At 44.2% G+C, this 22,395-nt stretch overlaps 1 protein-coding gene across 1 annotated transcript in view; it reads right to left on the minus strand.

The window, feature by feature from the left end:
• Window positions 1-10,464, minus strand: part of LOC140200957 (uncharacterized) — a 47,634-nt gene extending 37,170 nt beyond the window's left edge. The window contains exons 1-2 of the mRNA XM_072264601.1: window positions 10,413-10,464; window positions 9,583-9,930 (exon numbers count right to left, since the gene is read on the minus strand). Of these exons, the coding sequence (XP_072120702.1) occupies window positions 9,583-9,930; window positions 10,413-10,464 (400 nt within the window). The remainder of the gene's footprint in view (window positions 1-9,582; window positions 9,931-10,412) is intronic.
• Between the last annotated feature and the right edge of the window lie 11,931 nt (window positions 10,465-22,395).

Consider the following 22,395-nt stretch of genomic DNA (forward strand, 5'->3'; position numbering starts at 1 on the left):
CATGCACTGCCTCTGATGCCTTCTTCCCTGTGTGGCTGTAGCAGCTGATGTCACAGTATGCAAAAAGTCCAGCTCCCCCACTATCCAGCAATTCACTAGTGGGGTAGTCATGCAGTACTCAGTGTTCATAGTGTCCAGTAGTGTCTTATGATCATAAAAAAGACAGAAAGGACAAACAATTACATGTTTGGTTAAATCCGAGAGCCGCTGTAACCAAGCGCACTGCCATCTCAATGGAGTTTGAAGAGATTTTCTGTGTCACCAAAGACACTGGCAAATTATGACAGATGTACCACGGACAGCATTCTAACTGGTTACTTCACTATCAGGTATCAATGAACCATAGCATGGATCAGAAAAATCTGCAGAAGGCTGCAAACTCAGCCAGCTTCATTACTGGTTCCATCCTCCCCAGCATCAAGGACATCTTCAAAAACTGATTCCTCATAAAGGCAACATCCATCATTAAGTGGCCCCACCACCCAGGGGATGGCCTCATCTCATTGCTACCATCAACGAGGAAGTACAGGAGCTTTAAGACACATACTCAGTGGAGGGGAACAGCTTCTTCCCCTCCTCCATCCATGAACACTGCTTCTCTAATTCTGCACTACTTGTTTTATATTATATATATATAATATCATCATCATCATCAAGTGCCATGCCCAGTTTGAGCTTTGACTGCCATGACCCACATGCTCCTGTTTCGGGTCAAGTGGATCAATTCATTGGTATTCATTTCCAGTTCTCTGGCTGCTGTCCTCATCATCATTTGTCTTTGTCTTCCTCTTGCTTTCTTTCCTTCAATCTTTCCCATAATTACCATGCATTTTAACTCCTCTTTCTTAATCACATGTCCAATGAAGTTACGTTGTCTTTTCATGATCTCATACATTACTTCTCTTTTTGTGTATGTTCTGTTCATGACATCCTCGTTAGATATTCGTTTCATCCATGATATTCTTTGCATCCTCCTCAAAAACCACACCTCTGCTGCTACAATTCATTTCTTCATGTTACTAGACATTGTCCAATATTCTGAGCCATATAACATAGCTGGATAAATGTAACATTTCAGTACTCTGAGGCGGATTGTCATGCCTAGTTTAGTATTGGTAAGTATACACTTCATTCTCGTTAAGGTGTCTTTTTCCATCCCTATTCTTCTTTTGATGTCCAAGTCGCACCTGCCATCTGATGTCACCCAGCTTCCTAAGTAGCAAAAGTTCTGTACTTGTTTTACGTCTTCCCCGTTTATTCTCAGCCTGCAGATAGGATTCTCCTTCTTTTTGGATATCACCATACATTCTGTCTTTTTGCAATTGATAGATAGACCCATTTTTGCACTTTCTTCAGCAATTGTATCAATTAAGTTTTGTAGTTCTTCCTCCGTACTTGCAATTAACACAGCGTCATCTGTATATCTGAAATTATTGATGTTTTCACCACCAACTTTGATTCCCAAGATGTCTCTTATTTTTTGTAATATTGCTTCACTGTACACATTAAATAAATCAGGGGAGAAAACACACCCTTGTCTAACGCCCCTCTTGATTTTCATAAACTGACTCACTTCTCCATCTATTCTTACAGCTGCAGTTTGTTCCCAGTACAGATTTCTGATTAGGCGGAGATCTTTCGAATCTAATCTAGAGTTTTCTGTAATATTTCAAATAACTCACTGTGCTTCACTTTATCAAATGCTTTTGTGTAGTCAATAAAACAAAGAAACAAATCTTTCTGCACTTGAATTGCTAGTTCTGATAGTATCCTTAACATCAATATTACGTTTCTTGTACCTTTGTCTTTCACAAAACCACATTGTTCTTTACCTATTTCAGCTTGTATCTTATTTTTAGCTCTTGTCATCAAAATTCTTAGAAGTATCTTGGTGATATGACTCATTAAACTTATGGTCCTATGTAATTCACATTCTATTGCTCCACCTTTCTTAGGAAGAGTGATAAATACTGATTTTTTAATCTCTGCTGGTATTATTATTATACATATAAGTTGCAAATATTCTTACTGCTTATTTCTCGCCAACTGTCAGTAACTGTAACAGTTCTGCTCCCCTCACTTGTGCTCTCATTCCTCCCCTCATATCAGCGGCAAGGACAGTGACCTCACCTTCCACGCCCCCACCCCACCAGCTTCTACATCCATCCTGGGTCATTTTCCCCATCATCAATATGTTGCCAATAGGACCTAACACTTTTCTCATCTCTCCAGGTGTACATCCTCTCTATAGTTACCAGGCTCAATATACTGCCTCCATCTCTACACAGTCCACCTCTTACAACTACCAATGCAGCTTCTGCGATGCAACGTCTGCCCAAGTACTGCTTCCCATCACCATTTGTACTTCTTCCACATTGGTATATTAAATTTAGTTCTCACAATATGTTCTTCTCCATATTGGAAAGAACTCTAACTACGGATTTCTGAGTGTTTGCAAGAGAAAGAGGAAAGTACCAGATAATATAAATAGATATATAGTAGATGGCAATAGTAGATTTTTAATTTGATTAATTATTGGTCAGGAATGGAGACAATTTCTTGTTATTGAAAATAACACCTTGGGATATTTTTATTCCAGTTCTGAGAGCTACGTAGTCATGAGGTGACTTCTAATCTAAAATACAAATTGGATTATTAGTCAATGTCCAAGCCTGATTTGACATCAGCTTGACCAACATGGACCTCAGTATACATCACCATATTTTCAACATGTCAATCAACTATTTTTTATGAATCTCTCCATGTTATTTAAACACCTTGAGAATGCCACGTGACAATCTCAGATGTACTGCACCAGAAAAGATTCACCCACACCGGAATGTTCAGCTGCTGTGTGAACACACAGGGTGCATTCTGATGCTCAGTGCCCCAGATCCAGGCTGTAGATATACAGTATATTCACTCTGTCTCAGATTGCTGTGCCTTCGATTTATGAGAAACAAAGATAAGTAAGCAGTTTCTCGACAAGGACAGTAACTGTCTGAACACTGGGAGGTCAAAGGGCAGTTCAGATATTGTTATGATAGCACCCGACCACACCAGCTTCTGGGGTTTGGACACGCTGACTCTCCAGAATATTGATTGCTGATACAGTCTTTAAAGACTCAGACCTGATCTGCTAATTGGTGGCTATGTCTTGATTCTAGTCTCTGATACTCCAGTACTTGGATGCTAACCATCCTTGTCAAAGTCTCTCATCACAGATATATTCTGAACAAATGGGCCACTGACGTGTTCAAGCAATGAATCTATCATGAAGCCTCCAAATACATTGAGTATTCATTCCATTGAAGAGTGAGGGAAGGGTGGTGTGAATTGCTGTCTGTGACTCCAGTTATTCATTGTTCTCTCTCTATGGCGAGTATGTCCTTTCATTGTTTAGAAATCAAAACTCTCCACTACCTTCTCAGAGCACTCTTGCCAATGCTCTGTTAGTTAGCTAAAACCATCACCTCTACTGTGGCACAGGCCACCAAGAGTAACTCGCCAGAATCCTGTGTCCTGAGCCAGTATTTCAAACCATCCACAGGTGTAGCCATCATGGTGTATCCGTCCTCTCCCACGGATGAGGACTTAGGAGCTTCTGCTGGTGGTTACATAGCTCAGTGTTTTTACAAAATGGATTTGCTGGACCAATGCCAAGATTCTGCACAACTACAACTTTGTTACTCTGAAAGTTCAACACTACCCAATCACAGAGTTTTTATTAAACTCTGCTTTTCCATTATTGGTACTAAAATGGATGATCTCCTATTTTTCTTCATTGTGTTCCATCCGCCAAGTCCTTGTCATTTCACTCAGCTTGTTTGTAAAGTCCTGTGGACATGCTTCCACATGGTGATTAAATCAGGATTACTTCTATTTGTATGATGGATTTGTTTACTGTGTTGCAAGTGTATGAACAGACACAGCACCATTAATATTGTCACATTAAGATCTTTCCTTATTGGCACAATTTTGATTATTTTCAAGAACAAGAAATTATCACCATTCCTGCCCAAGAATTAATCAAATTAAAAGATCTACAATCATGATCTATATCTGATCATCACCACATCCCTGTCTGTGGAAGAATCTTCCCATTTGTTGCTCAGTGAGAAAGGCACTTTGTAAAATGCACATCTTACTTTTGACTTCAATCGCAAACATTCCCAGTCTGTCCTTATACAAATCTAATCTTCACCTAATCACTTAATCTTAAGGTTCTAAACAGAAACAATTATATTAAAAGCAACTTCAAGGCACACTTGTTAACCTTTATTATTGACAGTGCAGTTTATCTAAATAAAAAGACATTAATATCAGGGATGTAAATAAGCAACATCATATCCATGGTGTGTAATACAGCAATTACTTCTGGTTAACAGAACTGTTGTGCTGGTCTGTGTAACACAAGGAATATTAAACCTATTTTTCTGTTGGTCAATGCTTAGTCAGAAACTGTTACTCACTCACATCAAGCTCAGACAATTTACAGCAAAGGTCAGTGGCAACAGGTCAAAATTGTGTATTTTGACTAGTAGAGGGTCTTTAAGCTGCCACTGTTAAGCACAATAAGAACATATTGGATTGGGATTAATATACTACTGTGCATTGGTTAACATAGAAAACGGAGATAGAATAAACAAATTACCCTTGTCACAAACGAGAGAAAATCTGCAGATGCTGGAATCCAAGCAACACACACAAAATGCTGGAGGAACTCAACAGGCCAGGCAGCATCTATGGAAAGGGTTTGGGGTTGAAATCCATCACCAGGGTCTATTAGTTTTGTATTCTTTTCCATAGATGATGCCTGGCCTTATCACCAACAGTTTGGACATGGCCCAAGTGCGGAGTGAGAGACACTGAAGCGGGTCGATAATTCAGACAGTAATGCGAACAGTGTTAAAGGGAAAAGAAAACAATAAGTGCCAGGCCAAACAGGGCTGTTAACTAAAACTCTCAAATGGAAAACGAAACCTATACTGCGGCTGAAAAGAACAACTAAATATTAAATGAAAACCGCTAGTCTTCAGAGTCAGTTGTCTCAACAGTCCAATTTCTCAGGCAAGGCCAAATGCAAACAGACAGCGAAGCGTTGCTGTGCTGTGTCCAAGTCTTGACTGCACTATGATGACAAGTGTGGAGTTAAATACAATCACAATGAAATAATTAGCTGACATGTGCATATTCACTTGCACAATTGCCGTATCTACTGCGCTGCCGAATCTGTGGTTGTGACAGGCCTGCTGAGTTCCTCCAGCATTTTGTGTGTGTTGAAGTTATCCTTGCATTGGGAAGCTGCAATTCATTGGTCTCCATTGTAATGGGGCTAGAACCTCTTCTGTTCATAACATAACAATGTCTTAGCTCAAGGACATTTCCAAGATTTAATGATGGATCCTCACCTGTCTGTGTGAGATTTACTGAGAATACAAGGAGAAATCAGCAGAAAAGAGAGGTCTAGCTAAACAGACAAGCACATGATGAATGGAATATAATGTGTTGAAATGTGACATGATCCACTTCAGTAGGAACATTAGAAAAACAGATTTTTGTTATATGGTGAGTGAATCAACATTGAAACCATCTAGGTGTCTGTGTACATGGTCACTGAAAAATAAGTAAGGCAATAAGAAGATACACAATAAAAAAAACTTGAATAAAAGAAATAAATGTTCATATATTGATTCTAGGTTTAACAGCCTGTTTAAGATTTTTACTGCTATGCCGTAGGTGTTTCAATTTAGCAGTTCTGTTTTCAGCTTGTTTGGGTTTGATCTGAGATAAAGAGCTTTGTTGTTCAGCTTAGGATGTCAGCCAATCAGGATGGTGGAATTGGGAGGGGGTTCTGGAGAACACTGGGTGGAGAGGTCTTTGCTGGGAGAAGACAGGAGAAAAGATGGCTGAGGATGCCATTCCTATTCCACAAGGTGTTTTGTGCAGATGAGTGGCTTCAAGAAGGAAGACCAATACTTGTGAGGGAGAGCCCGCTTGTTTGAGATGGATTTTGAGTGACGTTAGGAAGGTGCAGTGTGTACATCAAAAACCAAAAGCGTTTGGAAGATTTGAGCTCCACCGTGCATATGTGACTGTTTAACTATAATAGGCCTTTTTTTGTTTTTTTTTCTTTCCTTTAACAACTGGCTGCTTAAGTTGACATTTTTAAATATACTTCTTTATAAATGTATGCGGTGTATGATCTGTTATTTCTTGCCAATGGCGATTGCCGGGGGCAGCAAATCACAAAGGATTCACACAAACCTTGAAGAGCAAGAGGATAAGATATGAGAGAATAGGGCCAATCAAATGTGACAATGGAAAAGTGTATATGGAACCGGAGAAAATAGCAGAGGTATTTAATGAATACTTTGCTTCAGTATTCACTATGGAAAAGGATCTTGGTGATTGTAGGGATGACTTGCAGTGCACTGAAAAGCTTGAGAATGTAGATATTAGGAAAGAGGATATGCTGGAGCTTTTGGAAAGCATCAAGTTGGATAAGTCACTGGGACCGAACAAAACGTACCCCAGTCTACTGTGGGAAGCCAGGGAGGAGATTGCTGAGCCTCTGGCAATGATCTTTGCATCATCAACGAGGACGGAGGAGGTTCTGAAGGATTGGAGAGTTAGGATGTTGTTCCCTTATTCAAGAAAGGGAGCAGAGATATCCCAAGAAATTATAGGCCAGTGAGTCTTACTTCAGTGGTTGGTAAGCTGATGGAGAAGATCCTGAGAGGCAGGATTTATGAACATTTGGAGAGGCATAACATGATTAGGAGTAGTCAGTATTGCTTTGTCAAAGGCAGGTCGTGCCTTATAAGCCTGATTGAATTTTTTGAGGATGTGACTAAGCACATTGATGAAGGTAAAGCTGTAGATGTAGTGTAGATGGATTTTAGCAAGGCATTTGATAAGGTACCCCATGCAAGGCTTATTGAGAAAGTAAGGAGGCATGGGATCCAAGGGGACATTGCTTTGTGGATCCAGAACTGGCTTGCCCACAGAAGGCATAGAGTGGTTGCAGATGGGTCATATTCTGCACGGAGTCCGGTGACCAGTGGTGTGCCTCAGGGATCTGTTCTGGGACCCCTACTCTTTGTGATTTTTATAAATGACCTAGACGAGGAAGTGGAGGGATGGTTAGTAAATTTGCTGATGACACAAGGGTTGGGTGTGTTGTAGATAATGTCATACAGGGCTGTTATACAGGATATTGATAGGATGCAAAACTGGGCTAATAAGTGGCAGTTGGAGATCAACCCAGATAAGTGTGAGGTGGTTCATTTTGGTAGGTCAAATATGATGGCAGAATATAGTATTAATGGTAAGACTCTTGGCAGTGTGGAGGATCAGAGGGATCTTGGGGTCCATAGAACACTCAAAGCTGCTATGCAGGTTGACTCTGTGGTTAAGAAGGCATATGGTGCATTGGCCTTCATCAATTGTGGGATTGAGTTTAAGAGCCGAGAGGTAATATTGCAGCTATATATGACCCTGGTCAGACCTCACTTGGAGTACTGTGCTCAGTTCTGGTCGCCTCACTATAGGAAGGACGTGGAAACCATAGAAAGGGTGCAGAGGAGATTTACAAGGATATTGCCTGGACTGGGGAGCATGCCTTATGAGAATAGGTTGAGTGAAATCGGCCTTTTCTCCTTGGAGTGATGGAGGATGAGTGGTGACTTGACAGAGGTGTACAAGATAATGAGAAGCATTGATCATGTGGATAGTCAGAGGCTTTTCCCCAGGGCTGAATTGGCTAGCACGAGACAGCATAGTTTTAAGGGGCTTGGAAATAGGTACAGAGGAAGTGTCAGGGGTAAGTTTTTTACGCAGAGAGTGGCGAGTGCATGGAATGGGTTGCCGGCCGCGGTGGTGGAGGCAGAAACGATAGGGTCTTTTAAGGGACTCTTGGATGGTTACATGGAGATTAATAGAGGGCTATAGGTAAAGCCTAGGTAGTTCTAAGGTAGGGACATGTTCAGCACAGCTTTGTGGGCGGAAGGGCCTGTATTGTTCTGTATGTTTTTTATGTTTCTATGTTTCTAAACCGGGGTTTGGGTGGGTGAAACACCCCAACCTCAGGGATTTGGTGGGACCAAAGTCATATACACCCTAGACATACAAAGCCAGAGAAAGGTGGGTTTCTTGCTGTGGGATCCAGTGGCACATTAGTGAGGGGCTGATGAGCTACATTTCCATAGACACCCAGGAAAAAGGTTTCACATGCAAATATATATCGTTCTTTACCCAGACGTTGAGGAGAAGGCAGAACTTAGAAGAATGAGAGATGAGCTCATTGAAATGCATAAAATTCTGAGAGGGTGTGAAAGAGTAGGTGTCTGAGAAGCATTGCCTATCAAGAATAGAGATCATCATCTCAAAATAAGGGGTCATTATTCAGGATTGGGATGGAATGAAATTTATGAGGGAACAAAGGATATATCTGGAGATTTACCAACAGTGTAAAACCAAGTGGGACTGGGAGCACAGAAGAGGATAGGAACAGGCAGACAAGCCCAGTGAGTGGACAAGAAAACCTGTCACCTAAGAAAGGTTGCACTTGCCATAGGCAGAGTGCAAAGAAGATTCAGGGTTGGCAGGGTTTCTATATGAAGAGATATTGAGTAGACTTGAACTGTACTCTCTTCAACTTCAATAAAACATACTAAATCCTTCAAGGACTTGGCAGAACAAAATGCAAGGAAGGTGCTTTTCTAATTGAGGAACCTAGAACTTAAGGAAGGCCAGCCAGGACATACATGAGAAGATCTTTAATGTGGTGGTGAAGCTTTAGGCTGTAGATGCCTATTCTTTGTATTTGTTCAAAACACAGGTCGATAGATATCTGGACATGGAGTCAAGAGATACAGGACAGTGGTGGAAATGGCGCTGAGGTAGATGATCAACCACAATGATAATGAATGGTGGAACTGCCAGGAATGTCCAATGGACAACTCCTGCTTCTGTTTGTTATGGTCCTATGACAGCAGCATTAACACTGTTATTAACACCCAAAACCCATTGTTTTGTGTTGTATATCTGATGCAACACACAAAACATTCCTCTCCACAGAATCTCAGACAATGCACTCTTTGTCTATATCACATTGTACTGTCCTGCCGTTTTCATCCCGCACATTATCCATTCTACTGGATATACAACAGAGTAAACAATAAATCAGTATCGATTATGTTATTTCTTGTGCTGTCGGGGCAGAAGAGGGCCGTTCAGCCCATCGAGAACATATTATCTGCCCAAAATTCCCATCAGATACATCCCCCATATCTCACTGGAAACAGCTCCCCACAATTGTCCTGCCGTTAATTTACACTAGAGGCAGATTACACTGACCGATTAACCTACCAAAGAATCATGTAATATTGAATTCTCTACCGTCCAAAACCCGGTCTCAGAGCACCGGAGAAAGCAAGGAAGGACATATGATTTCCACACACTTAGCAGAGGAGCTCGGGATCGAACCAGAATCACAGGGGATGTGTGGAAAATACACTAGCATCTACACCGCTATGCCGCCGTTTCTGACACAGAATTATGTAACATTGAGCTGCTTACCGCCCAAAACCCGGAGATTCAAATTCGTTTTCAGATCATTAAACGGTCCCGGAATCTGCACACGGCAGCAATACCAGCCGCTATCTTCTCTCTGTAGATCATTTATAGTGGGCGACACATCTCCTGCCGCAATTCTACCACCAAGACTGTATCTCTGGGATGTTACAGAAGTTACTCTGTCTCCATTTGTTCCGAACAGTTCATCTCCCCAGTTCCTAACACCACACTGTCCCCGACCCCAGCACATCCCACTTTTGATATATTTTCGGACAGAATAGCGGCACGGCAGTGTGATCGACTGTCCCGTGACTCCTCGCACGTTTGTCCCAGAGACGAAGGCGACTCGACCTGAAGCAGTCCCGGAAAGAAAGTTACAGATGGCGCTGAATGGGATGATGAAAGAGGGTGTGTGCACAGTTTGAAAACCCGTCCCAGCATTGGGAAACTGATCCATTTTACCTGCTGCGAGGCATCGGGGGAATATTACGGAAAATCCCCAAATCGAAAGGACATCTCTGATCACAGATCCAGCCTCTCGTTCATTTTCCCACTCACATACCCACTGTGCTCCCAAACTAACCTTCACCGCAATAATCATGGATACACAAGGATCAGGTGTTCTACAGTCCATTCAGATCAGCACTGGTCAGTTCTCCAAGTTCACTCGCCCCGTCAGTTCACCCTTCAATCTTCAAACCCGGCAGACCCGGCACCACTCAGGGTCTAGGCTCCCTGACTCACACACCAGCTCCACCTCAATTACTGTATTCCAAGAAATTGTAACAACAAGATTGAGCAAGCTAATTCAATTCCTGCTTTCAGTAACGTACCTAACAGAAGAAACATTATTGTCAAATGAGCCACAACGCCAGTAACAGCCATCGCGTCGGACACTGTGGCGGCCGCTCTCCGTGTCGCTGCAGCAGATGCTGTGGCTGCGAGTTAAACTGTTGCTTTCGGCTTGTCGTGGACAAGAGTTCCTTCCACACGGGAACACGGGTGTTGTTCACCGACACCCCCGAAAAATGAGCCAAATATTATCAAATACTCGGCCCCTCCCTGGCGTTACCATCAAAGTCTAAATGCGTACGGATTTCCTTCAATTTCTTTCATTCCCGGCTTTTTGATAAGACAGTTCTGATCACAGATGTGACGCTACATCGTCAGAAATTCGTGTCTGAAATGTCCATCAGTAACACGAGTGGGCAAGTGGGCAAGCGTCCTACTGGCTGTTTGAACTACTGTGTCGCTGGTCTGGTTGAGTCCTGTCACTTTGTGTCACGTTTCAATGTTTTGTGCGTGAAGGGAACGGAGGGTGAAGGAGAGAGTGAGCGAAAGATCAAGAGACCCAAAAAGGGTGATTCCACTATTTTCTGTTTTAACTCCAGCCTGGTCTGCACTGGCAGTCTAAATTTGGTCTGTCAACCTAGTTCAAGACTGGAGTCAAGGTCATTTGTTGGTGAGGAGTGAAGGGACTTTCAATCTCTGTCCAACTGTGAAGAGGCTTAATAGTGGCACAAGAGTCTCTGAACTGCAAATTGTAGCCGCAGTTTTACTTTATTCAATCATGTTGTAATAAGCATGGACACAGGGAGTGATACTGGTGCTGTGGTCAGACCTGGTACTAGGGATGACTACATCAGATGTCTAGTGCACTTCCCGGGCAGCTCACAGGTAAAGGTGAGATGAAGATCAGACCCCAGTAATTGGGAGGTGACTGGCTGATTGATGTGAAGAAGAAATATCAAGGAGGTGGGGAGTCAGTGGGAGGTGGGGAAGTGATCGGAAGCATGGAGTGTGAGAAAGAGTGAGCAGGGAAAATGAACCATGATAATGGCCAGAAGGAGATGGACAGAAACAACAGAACAAGACTGATTTCCCTAGCCAGGGTATTCAGTTATTTTTCATGCAGAACAACTGTAATTAAATGTAATGTAGGGCCTGATAATGATTTATATTGCATCATTAAAGCTAAAAAAAAATCAGGCAGACAGAATTGAACATAACACCAAAGAATGGAAGTATTAGGATGATGATTTACAGAGGGATAAAGATGCTCAGTGCCCCAGATCCAGGCTGCAGATATATATTCATTCTGTCTCAGAATGCTGTGCCTCCAATTTATGAGGAGCGATGATAAGTGAGCAATTTGCAGACAAAGAGAGTGATTGTCTGAACACCTGGTGATGCAAAGAGCTGTTCAGATATATTCTGACCAAATGGACCACCGATGTGTTCAAACAATGACTTGATCTTGAACTCTCCAAATATATTGAGAGTATACATTGAAGCGTGGGGGAAGGGTGGTGTGAATTGCTGTCTGTGACTCCAGTTATTCATTGTTCTCTCTCTGTGGCAGGTATGTCTCTTCATTGTTAAGAAACCAAAACTCTGCATGACCTGCCCAGTGCAGTCTTGCCAAGGCTCTGTACAACTACAGTACGACTCTGTTACTTCAATGTTCAAAGCTTCTAATAATAAATAGTGTAGCCCCCCTGGCCAGCCTCAGGGTCGCTTGGCTCGCTGTCGTCTAGGGAAACAGCCCTCAGCCCTGCCAAACTGGGTAACAGTTTGTGTGGATGCTGTGTGATGTACCCCACCCCGTCCAAATAACAGACAATACACCAGATATGATTAAGTGATTTACAGTTTATAGATATTACTGGAACTATATAATTAATAGAGAATAAAATATAAAAGGAAAATCAAAGGCGCCACACTTATCAAAGTTCAATCTCTTTGTGCACAAACAGTTGGAGCTCAGGACCCTTCTTCTTCGCCCTGCGACCCCTCAGACCACCTCGCCTGGCCGCCTGGGACCAACAACGGTGGTCGACCAGATGCTCCACACGAGTCCGTCTCCGTCTCCTCTCCTCGCCAAACGTCCCGCTCGGGGTCCAACTCTGTTAGCGGATTCACAGCACCTGGTCCATCCTCTGTCCCTCTCTCCCGCCTTCTCCCCGAATATCTTACAGATACACCAAAAACATAACAACTACCGCAATTGGTTCATAACATCTTCTTATCAGTAACATGATTCAACCGACTGCTAACATAGAACATAGAATAGTACAGCACAGTAGAGGCCCTTCAGCCCACAATGTTGTGCCGACCTTTAAACCCTGCCTCCCGTATAAGCCCCCACATTAAATTCCTCCATATACCTGTCTAGTAGTCTCTTAAACTTCACTAGTGTATCTGCCTCCATAAGTGACTCAGGCAGTGCATTCCACGCACCAACCACTCTCTGAGTAAAAAACCTTCCTCTAATATCCCCCTTGAACTTCTCACCCCTTACCTTAAAGCCATGTCCTCTTGTATTGAGCAGTGGTGCCCTGGGGAAGAGGCACTGGCTATCCACTCTATCTATTCCTCTTATTATCTTGTACACCTCTATCATGTCTCCTCTCATCCTCCTTCTCTCCAAAGAGTAAGCCCTAGCTCCCTTAATCTCTGATCATAATGCATACTTTCTAAACCAGGCAGCATCCTGGTAAGTCTCCTCTGTACCCTTTCCAATGCTTTCACATCCTTCCTATAGTGAGGTGACCAGAACTGGACACATTACTCCAAGTGTGGCCTAACCAGAGTTTTATAGAGCTGCATCATTACATCGCGACTCTTAAACTCTATCCCTTGACTTATGAAAGCTAACACCCCATAAGCTTTCTTAACTACCCTATCCAACTGTGAGACAACTTTTAGGGATCTGTGGACATGTACTCCAAGATCCTTCTGTTCCTCCACACTACCAGGTATCCTGCCATTTACTTTGTACTCTGCCTTGGAGTTTGTCCTTCCAAAGTGTACCGCCTCACACTTCTCCGGGTTGAACTCCATCTGCCACTTCTCAGACCACTCCTGCATCCTATCAATGTCTCTCTGCAATCTTTGACAATCTCTACACTATCTACAACACCATCAACCTTTGTGTCGTCTGCAATCTTGCCAACCCACCCTTCTACCCCCACATCCAGGTCATTAATAAAAATCAGGAAAAGTAGAGGTCCCAGAACAGATCCTTGTGGGACACCACTAGTCACAATCCTCCAGTCTGAATGTACTCCCTCCACCACCACCCTCTGCCTTCTGCAGGCAAGCCAATTCTGAATCCACCTGGCCAAACTTCCCTGGATCCCACGCCTTCTAACTTTCTGAATAAGCCTACCGTGTGGAACCTTGTCAAATGCCTTACGAAAATCCATATAGATCACATCCACTGCACTACCCTCATCTATATGCCTGGTCACCTCCTCAAAGAACTCTATCAGGCTTTTTAGACACGATCTGCCCTTCACAAAGCCACGCTGACTGTCCCTGATCAGACCATGATTCTCTAAATGCCTATAGATCCTATCTCTAAGAATCTTTTCCAACAGCTTTCCAACAAATGTAAGGCTCACTGGTCTATAATTACCCGGACTATTCCTACTACCTTTTTTGAACAAGGGGACAACATTCGCCTCCCTCCAATCCTCCGGTACCATTCTCGTGGACAACGAGGACATAAAGATCCTAGCCAGAGGCTCAGCAATCTCTTCCCTCGCCTCGTGGAGCAGCCTGGGGAATATTCCGTCAGGCCTCGGGGACTTATCTGTCCTAATGTATTTTAACAACTCCAACACCTCCTCTCCATTAATATCAACATGCTCCAGAACATCAACCTCACTCATATTGTCCTCACCATCATCAAGTTCCCTCTCATTGGTGAATACCGAAGAAAAGTATTCATTGAGGACCTCGCTCACTTCCATAGCCTCCTGGTACATTTTCCCACCTTTATCTCTAATCGGTCCTACCTTCACTCCTGTCATCCTTTTTTTCTGCACATAATTGAAGAATGCCTTGGGGTTTTCCTTTACCCTATTCGCCAAGGCCTTCTCATGCCCCCTTCTTGCTCTTCTCAGCCCCTTCTTAAGCTCCTTTCTTGCTTCCCTATATTCTTCAATAGACCCATCTGATCCTTGCTTCCTAAACCTCATGTACGCTGCCTTCTTCCACCTGACTAGATTTTCCACCTCACTTGTCACCCATGGTTACTTCACCTTACCATTCTTTATCTTCCTCACCGGGACAAATTTATCCCTAACATCCCGCAGGAAGTCTCTAAACATCGACCACATGTCCATAGTACATTTCCCTGCAAAAACATCATCCCAATTCACACCCGCATGTTCTAGCCTTATAGCCTCATAATTTGCTCTTCGCTAATTAAAAATTTTCCTGTCATCTCTGATTCTATCCTTTTCCATGATAATGCTAAAGCCCAGGGAGCGGTAGTCACTGTTCCCCAGATGCTCACCCACTGAGAGATCTGTGACCTGACCCAGTTCATTACCTAGTACTAGATCTAGTATGGCATTCCTCCTGGTTGGCCTGTGCACATACTGTGACAGGAATCCATCCTGGACACACTTAAACCTTTGGAACTAATCAGGTGCTAATCAATATTAGGGAAGTTAAAGTCACCTATGATAACAACCCTGTTATTTTTGCACCTTTCCAAAATCTGCTTCCCAATCTGCTCCTCTGTATCTCTGCTGCTACCAGGGGGCCTATAGAATTCCCCTAGTAGAGTAACTGCTCCTTTCCTGTTCCTGACTTCCACCCATATTGACTCAAAAGAGGATATGGTGGGCAGGCTACATTACCCCACCTTTCTGTAGCTGTAATGGTATCCCTGACCAGTAATGTCACCCCTCCTCCACTTTTTCCACCCTCTCTATCCCTTTTAAAGCACTGAAATCCAGGAATATTGAGAATCCATTCCTGCCCTGGTGCCAGCCAAGTCTCTGTAATGGCCACTACATCATAATTCCATGTATTTATCCAAGCTCTCAGTTCATCACCTTTGTTTCTGATGTTTCTTGCATTGAGGTACACACATTTCAGCCCTTCTACCTTACTGTCTTTACACCATTTATTCTGCTTCTCTTTCCTCAAAGTCTCTCTGTAAGTTAGATCTGGCTTTACTCCATGCACTTCTTTCACTGCTCTATCGCTCTGGATCCCATCCCCCTGGCAAATTAGTTTAAACCCTCCCAAACCATGCTAGCAAACTTATCAGCAAGGATATTGCTCTCCCTTGAGTTCAGGTGCAACCCATCCAATCTGTACAGGTCCCACCTTCCCCAGAAGAGATCCCAATGATCTAACAATCTAAAACCCTGCTCCCTGCACCAAATCCTCAGCCACGCATTCAGCTGCCATCTCCTCCAATTCTTACCATCACTGTCACGTAGCACTGGCAGCAATCCTGAGAACGCCACCCTTGAGGTCCTGTTCTTCAGCCTTCTGCCTAGTTCCCGAAACTCACACTTCTGGACCTCATCCCTCTTTCTGCCTATGTCGTTGGTCCCAACATGTATCACGACTTCTGGTTGCTTTCCCTCTCGTACCAGGATGTTGTGCACCCGGTCAGAGACATCCCGGACCCTGGCACCAGGGAGGCAACAAACCATGCGGGTGTCCTTCTCACGTCCACAAAATCTCCTGTCTGCTCCCCTGACTATAGAGTCTCCAATGACGACAGCTCTCCTCTTCTCCGTTCCACCCTTCTGCACCACAGGGTCAGACTCAGTGCTGGAGGCTCTGCCACCGTGGCTCACACCTGGTCGGTTGTCCCCGCCAACAGTATCCAGGACGGTAAACTTATTATTCAGGGGAATGGCTACAGAGGTGCTCTGCACTACCTGTCTGCTCACCTTCGCTTTCCCCGCTCTGACTGTCACCCAACGGCCTGCTTCCAACAGCCTAGGTGTGACTACCTCCCTGTAGCTCTCATCTATGACTGCCTCATTCTCCCTTATGAGTCGAAGGTCATTCAGGTGCTGCTCCAGATTCCTTACACGGTCTTCCAGATTGCCCAGCCGTATGCACTTCTGGCAGATGTTGACTCTGTGGGAGAGGGGAGTTCCCCCAAGACTGCCACATCTCACATGAGAGGCACATCACCATCCCAGGAGACATTGTAAAAACTAACTGCGAGCTAGCTTGTCCTCCGCCTCTTCTCGTCGAAGCCTCTCGAGTCATAGCCTCAAAGCTCCACTCCTTCACTGGCCCACTCATGCACGGGAAGGACTTTCTCAGCAGTTAACATAACAAAGAAGCCCTTTCAATTAGACTACGCAGGGACATAAAAAAAGAAACCCCTTACACTCTCCCCCCACCAAATAAAGTCATGTCCTCATGACTTCTAAATAACTCGCCAACCAGTCCTATAGACATAGAAACCCATCCAGATACACACAGTGACATTGCTCCCCAAACAATGGACCTTCCGCCCGTCCACGGGCGCTACATAGGCCAACCTGTCTGAGAGCTCCCTAATCCTCCGAGACCTCGGTACCCCCTCACCTAAACCCTAGAGGCTCAGACACTTCTAGGGATACCTCAGGCCTGCTTGCTGAGTACTCTTTCACTCAGGCCACCATTACAACTCGGAGCCCCCTGTCCCGTGTCCGGGTCCCCGCTTCTTTTCCTTCCTGATCCTACCGTAACTCAGACTGCCCACAGCTAGCCCTCCCCACTACACCTGAGAAGGGCCAAAGGTCTCTTCCTCAATGACGGGGAAGTTAGCGAAAGGCAGCACGTACCACATGTCCAGCACATCATCCTTCGAATCCGTATTCTTCCTCATTCCCTTGATTGGTAGCTGCTGTTTGAGTTTCTCCAAACTGAAACATTTCGCTGAGGCTACCCCTTCAGCCTCCTGTTTTTCCATCCTGATGACGTCTTCCAAGTCAACTCTGAGTTCCTCCAGCATTTAAACTGTCGATAGTCATCTTCAGGTTCCTTTCATGCATCCGCCTCCCTTTTCCGAAATCTGTCCTCCATTTCTTCACCTCCTCGGGAGTGTAGTCAAAATCCCCTCCCCGGGCTCTCGGTTTTCTGTTGGCTTTAATCAGAACACTTCCTTGATCTTCCCCAACCTGTAAGTCTTTCAATCTTTTCTGAATCAACTTCTTGAGTTTCTGCTGATCCCTTCGAAGGTGGGTCATTGTTTCTTCTCCCTGGATTAGTTCATCAGTACGTGACCGCAGTGTCAGCTCGGAATTCCGTTGCCCCTTCTCCATGTTGATGAGCGTGAATTCCAAGTCTGCATTGGTCGTCCCACAAGTGCGGCATTCAGTCTCCGGCTGGCATTTCAGAGCACTCAGTCCAGCGGTGCAAATCCCCTCTCTCCCCTGAGTCTCATTCAGATTGTCGACCTGGGTTTCCATCCCCAGGTCCACCACCGTCGGTTCCAACACCAGGAAGTTCAACTGGTATGTCGGGTCGTTTTTCTCACATTGCATCAAACTCCTCCGGCCAAAAACTCCTCTACATTTGACGTTTCGCTTCGGTCGCCTGGGCTCAGCCACTCGCCTCGCTTCATAGTCCCCCCAGGTGAATCCAAGCTCTAGGCGGTCATCCACATATGCCAAAACTCCACACACCTTCACTTCCCCCATGGTCTTCCTCATGCCCCGCGGGAAGGATGCAGGGGCTCCAAATATGCCCTTGGGCATCTTTTCCGATCGGAAGAATCCTAGGGAACTAATAACGGCCATCTCCAGCTCGACAGCTGCACTCCTCGGGATCTGGCAACATCCACCCCTCAGATCCAGCACATGAAACCATGTCGCATAATCCACACACACGCTGCCTTCATCTTCCATGCCACCAGGGTTCAGTTGCCGCGACCTCTCTCTCACTGAGGTGTTTTCAGCGGTCAACTCCCCTCCCTCGTGGTAGTTCGGAGCGTCTACTAAGAGGGTCTCACCCTCAGCTGCTCTCCCCAGGCCGTACCACCGCTGGGTCTCGTTTAAATTCGGTACCGGCTCAAGGCTGCTACACATGTCCTCAGAAGCAACTCGACATGCTGGGAGCCCAGACAATGCCCCCATGAACTCCAGGGTCATTAACCAGTCATCGTCTTCTGGATAACTACTGGCACTGGTACCCAAAATCTCTGGTGCCCTTGCGGTTGTCAAGGGTAAATGCTTCAGACACCGGTTGTAAAACGAACTGTACAACAACTTGACCTGCACCCCGGGGTCGAGGATGACTTTAACATCGCTTCCCTCTATCCATAACGACACCCTGGGGCGTGGTCCCTCTAAGCCTTCAGGAATAGGGTCTTTTTCTTTCGGAAGTTCATTGGTACATTGCTGGGAACGTGCTTCCTCAGAGACCCCAAGCCGTTCCCCCACTGGTCCTCCACTAAGTTTCCCGACACCTCTCTGATCAGCTGAACAACTGATCCCCTGAAATGATCCCCCGGCAGTGCAAGCAATTTAGTCGCCCTCCTAGCCAGAGAAGACACACTGAAAGCTTTCCCCCCCTCTTTCAAATAACTGACAGCTGTCACTACGGTGTAAGTGAACCTGACAGCTCTAACACCGTCACCAGCCCGCCTACTTAAACTTTCAGCCAATCCCTGTCGCTCTTCCTCAACAGAGCACTGTCACTCATCTAACAACTGAGAGATCCGCTCCGCCCACGTCTTGCACGCCTCCGCTCCTCTTGGGGTGGATACTATCCCAAGCACCAGGCAGAGCCTGCCAGAGCTAGAACATTCATTCACAGACACTACCACCAAATCAGACCACACTTTCCTCTCTCTCCCAACAGCACCTCCAACTCATCAATGCTAGTCTGAACTCGAACAAAGACCTCACCCTCCACGCATACAGCGATAACCAGCAAATAACCCACAGAGACTCACATTACTGATTTAAACAGGGCAACCACACAGCATACCAGTAGATCCAATCCCAGACAAAAGCCCACAATGTAGCCCCCTGGCCAGCCTCAGGGTCGCTCAGTTCGCTGTTGTCTAGGGAGACAGCCGTCGGCCCCGCCAAACTGGGGAATCAGTTTGTGTGGATGCTGTGTGATGTACCCCACCCCGCCCAAATAACACACAATACACCAGATATGATTAAATGATTTACAGTTGGTAACTTATTATTTCCACCTGCACAGTGACCTGAAAAGATGTGTGTTTCATCACATCTTGTTTCTAAATTTCAGCACCACACAATCACTCAGAATTTAAGAAAAACTACTTTTACATGATTGGCACTAAATTGGATGATCTCCCATATGTCTTCATTGTTTTCCACCTGCCAAGTTCTTGTCATCTCACTGAGTTTCTTCATAGAACATTTTGGACAGATTTCCGCAAGGTGATGAAATCAAGATTACTTCTACTTGTGTCACTGATTTGATTACCTTGTTGCTCATTCTGTGAACAGACACAGTACCATTAATTTGGTCATATTAAGGTCTTTTGGTGTTGTCATACCTTTGATTATTTTTATGAACAAGAAATTAACTCGATTCCTAACCAATTGGTAATTAAGTTAATAAATCTGCAATAATGATCTACATCTGATCATCACCAAATCCCTGTCTGTGGAAACAGGTTCCCAATGTCTGCTCAGAGTGATTGGCAATTTATAAAATGCAAGTTTTACTTCCACTTTACTGCAGACATTCCCAGCCTGCCTTATGCAAATATCTTCACCAAATCTTAAGGTTCTAAACATAAACATTTCAATTAAAATCAATTTCAAGGCATACTTATTAACATTTATCACCTACATTGCAGTTTATCCAAACAAAAAGACATTGATATTTGAGATGTAAGTAAGCAACATCATTTCCATGGTGTGTAATAAAGCACTTATTTGTGGCTAACAGAACTGTGTGCTTGTCTGTGTCACAGAAGAAACATTAAATTTATTTTTATGTTTTTCCATGCTTGTCATGCAATTTTATTCACTTACTTCAAGCTTATATAACTTGTAGAAAAGATTCGGGACAACAGGTGGATATTAAATATTTAGACCATTGGAGGATCTTTAAAGTGCCACTGTTAGCTGTGATTAGGACACATTGTTTTGGGGTTAATTCTCTAATCTGCATTGGTTAACGGAGAAAACAGATGGAATAAGCTTGAGTTGTGAATCTGCAGGTGGATGGGCTTCATAGTCACAGGGTTGGACCCTCTTCTCTGCGTAACATATATCAAAGACTTAGCTCAAGGGCAAAATTTCCAAGATTTAACACCATGAGATTTACAGAGAATGTAAGGAGAAATCAGTGGAAAAGGGAGGTCTGGCTAAATAGATAAGGACATAATGAATGGGATATAATGTGGTGAAATGTGACATGATCCACTTCAGGAGGAATATAAGAAAAACAGATTTTTGTTATACGGTGAGTGATTGGACATTCAAGGGATCTGGGTGTCTGTGTTCATGGTCACTGAAGGCTAAGTAAGCCAATAGGCAGATAAACAAAAAACTTGATCAAAAGAAATAAATATTCATACATTGATTCCAGGGAAACAGATGTTCGGCGCACAGCAGAGCTTGGAAGAATAGGAGGAGAGCTGATTGAAATGCATACAATTCTGAGAGGGCTGCAAATGGCAGGTGTAAGAAATGCTTTGCCTGTAGGGATCATCATGTCAGAATCTTAAAATAAGGTATCATCGTTCAGGACTGAGATGCAATGAAATATATGAGGGAAAAAGTTATATGTTTTGAATTTTCCAACAGTGTAAGACCAAGTGGGGTTGGGAGCACAGAGCAGGATGTGAAGAGGCTACAAGGTTATATAAACAAGCTCAGTGAGAGAGCAAGAAAATGACAAATGGAATACAATATAACTGGAGCAAGGGGAAATATGAGGCTATCAGGCAGGATCCTGGAAGCATAAATTGAGAACAGATGTTCTCAGAGAAATGTAAGAAAAATGGGGCAAATGTTCAGGGGATATTTGTGTGGCTTTCAGCATAGGTACATTCCAGTGAGACAGGGAAAGGATGGTAGGGTACAGGAACCATGGTGTACAAAGGCTGTTGTAAATCTAGTCAAGAAGGAAAAAAAAACTTACGAAAGGTTCAACATGCTAGGTAATGATAGAGTCCAGAAGATTATAATGCTAGCAGGAGGGATAAGAAGTGAGAGAATAGGACCAATCAAGTGTGACAGTGGAAAAGTTTGTATGGAACCAGGGGAGATAGCAGAGATACTTAATAAATACTTTGCTTCAGTATTCACTACGGAAAAGGATCTTGGCGATTGTAAGGATGACTTACAGCGGACTGAAAAGCTTGAGCATGTAGAAATTAAGGATGTGCGGGAGCTTTTGGAAAGCATCAAGTTGGATAAGTCACCGGGATCAGATGAGATGTACCCCAGGCTACTGTGGGAGGTTGGGGAGGAGATCTTTGCATCATCAATGGGGACAGGAGAGGTTCTGGAGGATTGGAAGGTTGCGGATGTTGTTCCTTCATTCACGAAAGGGAGTAGAGATAGCCCAGGAAGTTATTGACCAGTGGTTGGTAAGTTGATGGAGAAGATCCTGAGAGACAGTATTTATGAACATTTGGAGAGGCATAATATGATTAGGAATAGTCAGTATGGCTTTGTCAAAGGGCAGGTCGTGCCTTACGAGCCTGATTGAATTTTTTTGAGGGTGTGACTAAACACATTGATGAAGGTAGAGCAGTAGATGATGTGTATATGGATTTCAGCAAGGCACTTGATAAGGTACCCCATGCAAGGCTTATTGAGAAAGTAAAGAGGCATGGGATCTAAGGGGACATTGCTTTGTGGATCCAAAACTGGCTTGCCCACAGAAGGCAAAGGGTGGTTGCAGACGGGTCTTATTCTGCATGGAGGTCAGTGACCAGTGGTGTACCTCAGGGGTCTGTTCTGGGACACCTACTCTTTGTGATTTTTATTATGACATGGATGAGGAAGTGGAGGGATGGGTTAGTAAATTTGCTGATGACACAAAGGTCGGGGTGTGTTG

The sequence above is a fragment of the Mobula birostris genome, chromosome 7 (assembly GCF_030028105.1).
Source record: "Mobula birostris isolate sMobBir1 chromosome 7, sMobBir1.hap1, whole genome shotgun sequence".
NCBI classification, from domain to species: Eukaryota; Metazoa; Chordata; class Chondrichthyes; order Myliobatiformes; family Myliobatidae; genus Mobula; species Mobula birostris.